At 32.8% G+C, this 11,694-nt stretch overlaps 1 protein-coding gene across 1 annotated transcript in view; it reads right to left on the reverse strand.

Annotated features, from left to right (window-relative positions):
- Positions 1-7,679, reverse strand: part of LOC121418949 (opsin-5-like) — a 27,302-nt gene extending 19,623 nt beyond the window's left edge. Inside the window, exon 1 of the mRNA XM_041613182.1 lies at positions 7,276-7,679. Coding sequence (XP_041469116.1) covers positions 7,276-7,405 — 130 coding nt within the window. The 5' untranslated portion in view covers positions 7,406-7,679. The remainder of the gene's footprint in view (positions 1-7,275) is intronic.
- Positions 7,680-11,694: the final 4,015 nt, after the last annotated feature.

The following is an 11,694-nucleotide window of genomic DNA, read 5'->3' on the forward strand; positions in this document are numbered from 1 at the left end:
ATATATATATATATATATATATATACAGTGCGTATCAAAAAAAACTGGACAGATTTGAAAAGTCTATAAAATTTTTGTTTCATATTATGATCTCTATATTTTGGTGTCAATACGTGCTCTGGAGTCTTATTCTTCAAATGCCATTAAAATAATTTAAATTGGGTTAAAATTGCCTGGGTTAAAAAAGGAGGCTTGCGCCAAAATGGCATAAAATGATAAATATGGTGGTCGGACTTCTTGCTAATCAGCAGACTTCCTCTTAACCTTTTCATTATCTTTGCCATAATTTACGAATTATGCGGTCAAAATTCATTTCCAAATCTACTTATTTGCTTGAAATAGTTTTGTTGTTCCTTTTTAATCTGTTCTCTTTTAGCTTTGAATATTCCTTCTTTAGGCAAGAACATTTTTTTTAAACCAAAGTATGGGAGAGCGTGATTTTTTTTTTCAAATCCTTTCATTATGTGCTACAAAGGTTATGGTGCCTTTGAACAGTGGCATACTGAGGGTGGGGGCTCGGGGTGCTCCCCCCCATAAAAAAATATTACCAAGGAAAAAAAGGGGAAAGGCAAATAACAGAAAACATAGAAAGTGAAGTATGATATCATTTTATGAATATTATGTCAAAATCACAAGATTGGATATTTTAATAAAAAAGTGAAAATTTTTGCTTGCTCGCTTCGCAACTTTTTAATACATTTTACCCGATCTGCCATATCTTGCTCCTTCAGAATTGACTCAATGCACCATTGCCATTGAAAGACATGAATCCTTTCCTGTTTGTCCTGTCAAGCACATAATTAAACTTGGTGAAGGATTCAATACCGTAACCCCTTGAAAATAGGATTCATGTCTTTTCTAGGTACCATAGCATAATTTGTTTCACCAAATAATTATTAATGGTACCATAACATATTTTGTTTCACATAATAAAAGGATGTGAATAATTACAAATTTTCCCAATTAATGGAAATCTTTTTACTTGGGTTGACAAAAGTCTATTCTTTTCTTACTTATGAAGGAAAATTCAAGGGTAAAAGAAGTTTAATTGAAAAACAATATAATTAAGGTAAATAAATAAATTTGTAAATGAAATTTGACAGCATAATTCGAAAATTATGGCAAAGATAATGAAAAGATTTAGAGGAAATCTGCTGATTAGCCAAAAGTCTAATCATCAAATTTCTCATTTCTGCCATTCTGGCGCAAGCCTCTTTTTGAACCCCCGACAAAAACGTCCCGTGTTCGCTCAAGCATGAACAAAATTTATTGTTTTAAATGGCATATCAAAGATAAGATCTTAGAGCATCTATTAACATCAAAATATAGATATAATAATTTGAAACACATTTTTTTATAGACTTTTCAAAACTGTCCCGTTTTTTTTGATACGCACTGTATATATATATATATATTTGAGATCAGTAGTATATATATACTACTTATATATATATATATACATATACTTTTAGACTATGTGATCTTGATACAATGGTTTAGAGACTCCTCTCTTGGTAATGTTATTAGGATGATTAAATTGTCCTTGATGCTTTGACATTTATTAGGGAAAATCTGAAGAAAATACGGATCAGGGTTTACTGCTCAGTCCGGAAACAGTATATCGCCCTAATTATCGTCCTTGTAACCGATGATAACGCGTGGTCATCATGATCGTACGGAGAAAACGACATCATTAGTGAAAATCCAGGGGGTGCCCTGCCCCCCCCCCCCCGCCCACTTGAAAAATACAATACAATTGTGTGAACAAAGTTGAAAATGAGATATCAGACCTCTGTCATTTTTCATATTTATTTTGCTTGTCAGTATTTTTTTAAACAAGTGGATCCCTTCCCCGTTGGGCACTCTGTGACGTCCTGTATGCCTATTTTCGACATGTGCTGACCACCGATGTTTATCCTTCCACTTTTCAGGCTAAGCCAGCGTTCCCATATACGTGATTTAGTCCAAAACACGGTTGCGTCCATGCTTACTTTCAAACCCGACTTAAAAAACAAGAACTTAAAAGCCATGTTAATTTTCTCTCAATCATAGGGGCTCAGATGCTTAGGGGTAAAGCTCATCAACATTATGTGTATGAGAGAGAGAAAAACCAGCCGATCTCTATAAATAATTTATTTTTTTTTTATTTATTTATTGTAACATATTTAATCAGGATAAAGATAAAACATGATCAGCCGAGGCTGTTTTACATCATGGTCCTGACAACACACACAGAATATATACAATGCATAAAAATTATTTCTAAAAAGTAGTAAACTACAATGGCTCACGATATAAAAAGATTTTTAGGTGGTATGACCTAGACGAAGAACAGGATAAAAGAAAGAAGAGAGACGAGAGAGGAAGGTAAGAGAAAGAGGCGGGGGAGGTGGGAGAAGGAAATAACAGAAGGTCGGTCAATTAGAAAACAATACATATCATTTCATTAAACGACAGCTTTAAAATATTGGCATTTATACATACGTTTAAAAACTTCAAGAGAATTTGCATTATGAATATCAGATGGGAGGCTATTCCAAACCAAGCCACCAGCATATTCAAAACAACTCTTAAAACATTCGAAAATAGGCTTTGGTAAAACGACGTTCAACGTATTGGCAAGTCTAGTATTAACAGAATGTCTTTCAAAAACCATTTCCACTTCATTGCACATTCGGACTGGGGCCTTTCCATGGATACAGTTATACATTATACAAGCTAAAAAGTAATCACGTCTGATATCAAGAGTTTGCCATTTAAGAGAATTAATTATAAAATTATCAAGGCCATTTACATTATAATCAAAATTGCCTGTTACTATGCGTGCAGCCCTTTTCTGTAATCGTAAAAGTGTATTTCTATGATATAAAGAACAGTTCCCCCATACGGAATAAGAATAATCAAAGGTTGGTTGTATGGTGCATTTATATATTTTATTCAAAACATCCTTGCTTAAAAATTTACTAATTTTCATTAGTGTGAATATTTTGTAACTTAAAGATTTAATTAAATATTTTATATGAGCATCCCAGCATAGTTTACAATCTAACATGATGCCTAGGTATCTTATGCTTTGTACTTGTTCAATGATAACATTGTTAATATACACTTTCAATTTAAGATCATTATTATCATGATTATTCCTTAAGTTATTGGCCAAAATCAAAACATTACTTTTCTTCTCATTAATCCTTAATCTGTTATAATTATACCATTCATTAATAGAATTTAAATCTTCTTGAAGCTTGGATGTTATAACATTAATATCTTTATCAGACACATATATTACCACATCATCAGCGTAAATATTACATGTACAATTCTTTAAACAATCTGTAATGTCATTTATAAAGATTAGAAAAAGGGAAGGACTTAAAATACTACCTTGAGGAATTCCTATAGATATATGTTTTATTTTAGATTGTTTACCTTGAGAAAAAAACTGCTTGTTTTCTGTCTGAGAGAAAACTTTGAAACCAAAGAAGTTCAGTGTCAGAAATGCCATAATTATTACGTTTAAAAAGTAATAATTCATGGTCAATACAATCAAAACATTTAGAAATATCAAGGAAACATGCACCAACTTTTTCTTTTTCATTAAAAGATTCATACCAGTCATCAATAATTCTATGTAAGCAAGTATTAGTTGAGTGATTTGGCAAGAAGGTATATTGGTCAATATTAATGAGATCTTTCGTCTGTAAATAAGATAAAAATTGGGATTGAACTTCCTTTTCCACTAATTTAGCAATATGACATACAACAGAAATTGGCCTATAATTAGAAATATCGTTGGTGTCACCTTTACCCTTATAAACCGGTGTAGTTCTAGAGATTTTCCAATCATCAGGTAATGTTCCAAGCGTCAGACTTGCGTTAAACAAATTATTTAAAGATTCATAAATAAAAGGAGCTGAAATACGAAGTAATTTAGTATCAAAGTCTAAAATATCAAGACTACTCTGATCAGACAAAAGAGAAAGATTTTTATATGTGTTATCAGGAGTAATTGGTTTGAAGCTAAAAGAGTGGATACTGCTAGGATGATTCCATGATACGGCGTGATGATTAAAAGTTTCCGAAATTTGTTTTCCAACGTTCACGAAAAAATCATTAAATTCATCACTTTCCAAATTTGATGGTACGATAGAATCTTTTTTGTTCCTACCTGTAATTTTGTTTAATTCTTTCCATAATTTTCTACTATCGTTGCTATATCTACTAGACAGTGAATCAAAATATTTTTTCTTACTTTTACGTATTTCCTTAGTAACTGAATTTCGAATAAAGCGATATTCTGTAAGTAAATATGGAAGTTTGAAGGTATATTTTTTCTTTAAAAAATCCCGTCTATAAATGAGTTTAATAATATCAGAATTCATCCATGGACAGTGTCTATCCAAAATAAAAAGGGTTGGGTCAAGAAAAATTTGTTAAGACGCGAAGGTGGAATAAACGAGCTTTTCTGTAACGCCAGCGTTCTGTTGCAATTTGTACATGTCCTTTGGACGAATTTTACAAATTTCATCTCTAACAAATGAATAAACAAAACAAACAAACAAAAAATTGTATACAACTCATAAGGTAATATAATAAGAATAAATTGTAAGAAAAATTGTATGAATATTCATTCATTTAGTTTTTTTTCTCTCTAAGAAAGTTAATTGTATAATGAGAATATTCCAGAATGTCGGTCAGTTAAGCTTTGCTATGTACACGCATATTTCATGATGTATATAGTGTCTGTTTGGTATGAGACTGCCAGCCGGGGAGAGGACAATAGGATTATCTATATGTTGTTTACATTGTTAATTTCACTGAGGTCATTCAAGAGTCTTCTAGAATTAGGATTGCTCTAGAAAAAGGAGAATGTTTTTTTAAAAGACAATACGAGAAGCTTCCAGATATGGAAGCTTAAAAATGCCACCGAGATGTTGAGATAATTATCTCGGGAAATCGATATCTTGATAGAACCATGGAGCTAATCTGTTAATAGCTCTATGATAGAACAGATCAGATGACGAGATCCCGGATCTCATCATGTCGACATCTTTTAGAAGAGATGATCAGATGAGAAAATTCCAGATCTCATCATGTCCACATCTTTTAGACGAGATGATCAGATGACAAGATCTCGGATCTCATGTCTACATCCAGTGGAAAAGATGATCAGATGTCATGATCTTGTAACTCGTCATGTTGACATCTTTTAGAAGAGATGATCAGATGACAAGATCTTCGATCCATGATCACGTCATCTGATCATCTCTTCTAACATATGTAGACATGACGAGTTACAAGATCATGACATCTGATCATCTCTTCCACTGGATGTAGACATGAGATCCGAGATCTTGTCATCTGATCATCTCGTCTAAAAGATGTGGACATGATGAGATCCTGGATCTCTTTTGAAAGATGTGGACATGATGACATCCGGGATCTCGTCATCTGGTCTTTTCTCTTGCAAGATGTCGACTTTCCAAGATAATTATCTCAACATCTGGATGGCACTTTTCAGCTTCCATAACCAGAAGAGTGGAAATTTATATATTGAAGCTGGCAGTTTCTACAAGGACATCATTATATCAGATCAGAACTCTTTCACGCTAGTCTTCATGTCAGAGTTTCACGCTAGTCTTCACGTCAGAGCATTGTGCACCTTTAAGTTATTTCCACACCATCAATAAACTGTTTGCAGTTATATTTTGAGAGAGGAATTCTCAGTTCTCATCGAGATAATCAACCTGTTTGCAGTGGTTTGACAGAACATTTTTCAACCCATGGATTGCTGAATTTGTTATCATCATCAACTTCGTATTCGGACATTTTAAATTAAAGGAACGAGATAGGATACGGTCCTACTTAAAGTACAAGTCCACCCTAACTAAAACTTGATTTGAATTAAAAGAAAAAAATCAACAAGCATAACACTGAAAATTTCATCAAAATCGGATGTAAAATAAGAAAGTTATGACGTTTCAAAATTTCGCTTCATTTCACAAAAACAGTTATATGAACGAGCCAGCTACATCCAAATGAGAGAGTCGATGATGTCATTCACTCACTATTTCTTTTTTTTTATTGTTTGAAATATGAAATATTTTGATTTTCTCGTCATTGTCATGTGAAATGAAGTTTCATTCCTCCCTGAACATGTGGAATTCCATTATTTTACCATTTTGTGCTTCAGGCAAGGAGGTCCTAATCGTCAAATTCGTAAAAGTTGAAATATTTTTTATTCAAACAATAAAAAACAAAAGAAATAGTGAGTGAGTGACTCTCTCATTTGGATGTAACTGGCTCGTTTATATAACTATTTTGTTAAAAATAAGCGAAACTTTGAAATGTCATAACTTTCTTATTTTACATCCGATTTTGATGAAATCTTCAGCATTGTGCTTGTCTGTTTTTTCTCTATTGATTCAAATCAACATTTTTCTGAGATGGACTTGACCTTTAACTATCACAGTAGTCTGTAATTACAGACGCTTCTGACGAAAAGACGAAAGCTAAAGCTAATAATGGTGTCCTGCGTCATCTGTTGAGTTGACCTCGCCTCATCTCATTATGTTTCATATTCACAACTCAACAGCGTTAGGTAGAAGTAATTATCATCACACTATATGTATATATCTATACAGATATATATTGTAAAGAAAAGGATGAAAAGAACAATGGTAGGCGTAGCTTAAATGAAGGTTCCCCAGAGCTATCTACCCTTTGGAAAATTGGTGATGCCGAAAAAATGTCTCTGCCGGGAATCGAACCCGGGCCCCAAGCTTTGAACGCCGGTGCCTTAACCACTAGACCACACAGACGGGTTAGTGGCTAGGGCGACCCCGATCCGATTGACCGTAAGATAGACAGATTTTCGACACTATACCAATTATAATTTCCTTTGTCGGGTGAAGGTGGGTTTTGAACAATGACAAGCCGCCATGCCTCAGCTGGATCAAAGCAATTGCTTTGATACAGTACACGTATGGGAGAAGAAATACAAATGTATAAAGTTATACATGTATAACAGCTTTTGGCATATATATATATATATATATATATAAAATGTACATCAATTTCTATGGTAAAAAATGAATATAATGTGTTCGACTTCTATTGTATTAGACAATATATGAATATAACAGTATATTACTTATTAAAATGAAAGTAAAACCGATAAAATGTTGAAGAATACAAGCAAAATGATCTTTACAATGGATACAATTACCAAAGAGCAATACCATATTCACTCATTAATGGTAAATGACTACTTACAAATTGACACCAAATAAACACCTGCACAAATATCTCCTTCTTGAGAAAGAACTGATGTATAGGGATCATCTGATAATTTTTTACGAGTCCATTGAGTGTCGTTTGTCCACCGTTCGGTATCTAAGTCCATCTTGCACCGCGTCCTTCCGCTTAATGACTATTTTCTAAGAATACTGTACCTATCTTCAGAAGATCGCGATCTACCTGCACTCGCTGCGACATATAAAACTACTTCTCATTAGGAGGAGTATTCACTTGACTAGTGTTCCATTGCCAACGGTGCTGTGATATCACTATAGATGTCAGAAAGAACAAATTAATGTACGAGGAGATAACAATCATTCGTGATTTATCTATGCATCAGACTTTGTTGCGAGGTTTCAAAAAATAGATATGCACACAGGACTGTGGTAGTTTTAGAAATGGCTTCAAGGGTTTGAGTTATTGATGAACTAAACCCATGCAGAAGCCATATACATATCTGTAAGGAAGAGGAAGTGGATATATAATTGATGAAAAGAGAGGAAGTACGAAGGAAAGAGAGAGAGAGATTTTTTTTTGTATTACCATATTTTATATTTTATTCTAGATTAGAATAAATGGAGTTTACCCTATTTATGTAACATTTTTTAAATGAGTGGTATATCATGGGATTTTCATTTCAAACTGTCATCATTTAATGCTACACTATCAATAAAGATTGATCAATGTAATACATCTGTAATTGAATATATCCAACCAATATCAATGGCCAATATAAACCAAAATTCTGTTTGACTAATCTTAAATAAAATTTTGTTGCTCGGACATAAATTCACCTACTCATTGCTAATTTTGACAAATCCTTTTAAAGAATGTTATTAAGTCGACCCCAAATCGACCAATGGTAGATTATTTTCATTCGAAATTAAGTAATATATTTTTTTCTCGGCCTCGGAGTCGTTTTCGTTGGTTTAACTGCCTATGTGATAGCAGCAATGTCAGGAGTTCAAAATTTAGAGGTGCAATATGGTATATTGGCCAAAATTTCTAAATGTTCGCAATCAAGCGAGATTTTTTTTTAAAGGAATATCGAATTTGTAATGTATTTTGTCATTATATTCAGAGAAATCTTATATTTCCTTTCATGTTATTTCTTTTGACCAAGTGTCCCCAAGCGCATGCACCCCATCTGTATACACCAGTTAAAGATAATGCATTGTTTCCTTGCAAAATGTCAATGCTCTTTACTCTTGTTTATAGTTTTTGGATCTCGTTCATGAAACTTGTTCGGAAAAGTAATCAGGTATCAGTGAACACCCTGCGTGAGTTTAAGATCACATGACCAAGGTCATAGGTCAAAATTAAGGTCAATGAACTTTTTCCATATTGGGGCTATTTGTTGAATTGCCATCATAACTTTGAAAGTGTTTTGATCTAGTTCATGAAACCTGAAGTGGTGTAACAGGCGAGGGGTATATAGGGGGCAGGCTGCCCCCCCCCCGGCGGATTTCACCGGGAAAATAAAAAAAAAACGGGAAAAGGAAAAAAGGGAGAAAGGGAAAGGAAGAAAATGGGAAAGTAAAAAGAAAATTAAGGAAAAAACTACAACAAAAGAGATAAACGTAGGCCTAAGAAATCTTGTTCTATATTATTTTGATTATAAATGATACGAGTCTTTTCGATCTATTCCTTAATGATTTGTCATGCTCTCTTCATAAACGTTCTTTCCATTTACATGCTGATAAAACTGTATTTCCTTACAAAGATCCACTTGTGGTTGAAAGAACTCTATAACGAGTTTTAAAAAATGTTGCAAAATGGATAAAGATTGAAACTAAATTGTAGTAAAACTGTGCGTGGGTATATTTGGTACTTGACATCATGTTGGCAATGCATTATACTCTATAAACTTTATCTTAGAGTGTATATGTCTTGCCAATTTTGTCGAGTATAGACTAACGCATTCTTGAAACAGATATTCAAATGGTAAAATGTTAAATAATTTGGAGTTTTTATAGATAAGGAACTGTAATGGAATGCCCATAGTCGATCGCATGTGTTAAAAAAATGGTAAAATAATTCGTTTCCTTGGCAGACTTGTTCATGAATCTATTTTAAACTTAATATATCATTCAGTTATCATTCCACACTTTGATTATGCTGATATTGTTTCGCAATCTGCACCTAACAACATTTTGACTCTATTGCAAAAGCTATAGAATCGAGCAGGAAGAATGTTATTCTACATTGATCTATAGTTTGCATACTTATGTACTTAAGGACAAAGTTTCAATAATTTTCCTCGTTAGTATATGAAAACACAGTTTTTTTTAATAAATCATATTTTAATTCATTCAGTTTTTGATTTATTCAAGTCATTAAAATACATTGAGCATACAAAAAATTACAAAAAGAAAAAAAGAAACAAAGATACATAGTAAGATGTAAATAAGATTTTAAAAAGGATTAAGATTGTATGAGACTTTCTGCAGCACATGCATTAAAATGAACATGAAATGGGAAGCTGCAAAAGAACGAAGCAAAATGTTCTGTCGAGGCAGTCCCTATGGACAATAAAATATAAAATTCAAGAATTGTACTCGAAATAAACATATAATAACAAGGAAATATGATGGGATAAGTCAAATTAAGATGTTGAATGGTTGAAAGTATTTCAGCTTGCATTTAAAGGAATTAAAATATAAAATCTGTTTGATGTAACGGGGAAGAGAATTAAAAATGCAAGGTCCTTTGAATTTAAAAGAAAATGAAGATGCTGTATTTTTACATTCTTCAACGTAATAATTTTTAGGATTTCTAGTGTTATAACTGTGTATTAATATACATTTTGATCATTTTTGATACGGCACTATATTTTGATTATGATTAAAAACCATTAATGCGATATATTATTGATTCAACTGATATACACTCAGGATATGATAAGAGTAATAACTAAGTCTTATATAGCGCTTTTCATGAAATCCATATCAAAGCGCTTTACAATGTAGAACACAAGAAATATACAAACAAAAGATAATTACAAAATTATATAAAAAATATCACGGACACTGTAAATGGGGCTATGTTGAATATGCTTTTTATCTTCATGAGATACGTCTTTAAAATTGATCTAAACGATGTGATATCTGGGATACAACGAAGGGAAGCTTGGAAAAGTATTCCAAAGACGTGGGGGCAGAGCTCGAAAAGGACCTATCACCAAAAGGTTTAGTTTTTGCTTTTTGACTGTTAAGAAATTTTGATTTGCAGAACGTATAGGTACCTACTGGGAGTGCATGCCTGGATTAATTCAGAGAGATATCTTGGAGCATGTCCGTGAAGAGATTTGTATGTTAAGAGTAGAATTTTGAATTGTATACGAGATCTAATGGGAGTCAGTGCAATTGTGTCAGATTAGGTGTTATATGGTAATGTTTTTAATGAGGGAAACTAGACGGGCTGCAGAGTTTTAAGTTCATCTCAGCTTTGAAATATTCTTTTAATGATACAGTTTTTAAAAAGTGGTTTTGAGGGAGCATTAAAATCAGACAAGCAACATATTCTAACAATCTTCTTGTGTAATTTCAACAATCTAAGGAGCCTATAATGGTATATGTTTTCGCCGAGACAGTGTTACAATACATTAAATAAGGCAAAATCATCGAGTTGTAAAGTAAAATAAAAATATATTATATGGTAAGAAATGGCGCAGTTTTCCGATGACACCAATATTCCTTGAAATTCTACATGATATGATTCGCATAATGTTCTTTCACCATGTTCACTCCATTTTAGGTTTTTCGTCAATAAGCACCCTAAGAAATTTGCAGATTGTGTTTTATTGTGACATTATTCATTTGGATGGATAGGTAATCTTTACTTATACACATTTGTTCTACGGCGGCCGTACGGCGAGTCGAAAACAGCCGTTTTATCAATTTTGATTCAAACCACCTATATGTAGTTGGACAAAAAATGTTTAAACGGCTGTTTTCGACTCGCCGTACGGCCGCCGTAGAACAAATGTGACCATGGCATTAATTTGTTGCTTTTAACTATACTGGACTTCGATGTGTTAAGTGATAACTTATTATAATTAAAATCATTGTGAGACATATTGCAATTCATCGTTCATAGTTTTCTTTAAGTCATTAAAATTTGCATTACTAAATAGAATATTGGTGTCATCAGCAAAAATAATAAATTTGAGTTTATCAGAACATTTCATCAAATCATTAATATACAATGAGAAAAACAACGGCCCTAAAAATTGAGCCCTGAGGCTCACCATATACTTGACTTTCTTGGGTCTGATAAAACACCATTGAAAAAAAGTTATCTGCGTTCGATCTTTTAAATAATGTTCAAACCATTCCAGTGCTGTACCTTAATGCCAAATATTTTTAGTTTCTTTAATATAATTGTATGATCAAC

Source organism: Lytechinus variegatus, chromosome 7 (assembly GCF_018143015.1).
Source record: "Lytechinus variegatus isolate NC3 chromosome 7, Lvar_3.0, whole genome shotgun sequence".
Taxonomy (NCBI): domain Eukaryota; kingdom Metazoa; phylum Echinodermata; class Echinoidea; order Temnopleuroida; family Toxopneustidae; genus Lytechinus; species Lytechinus variegatus.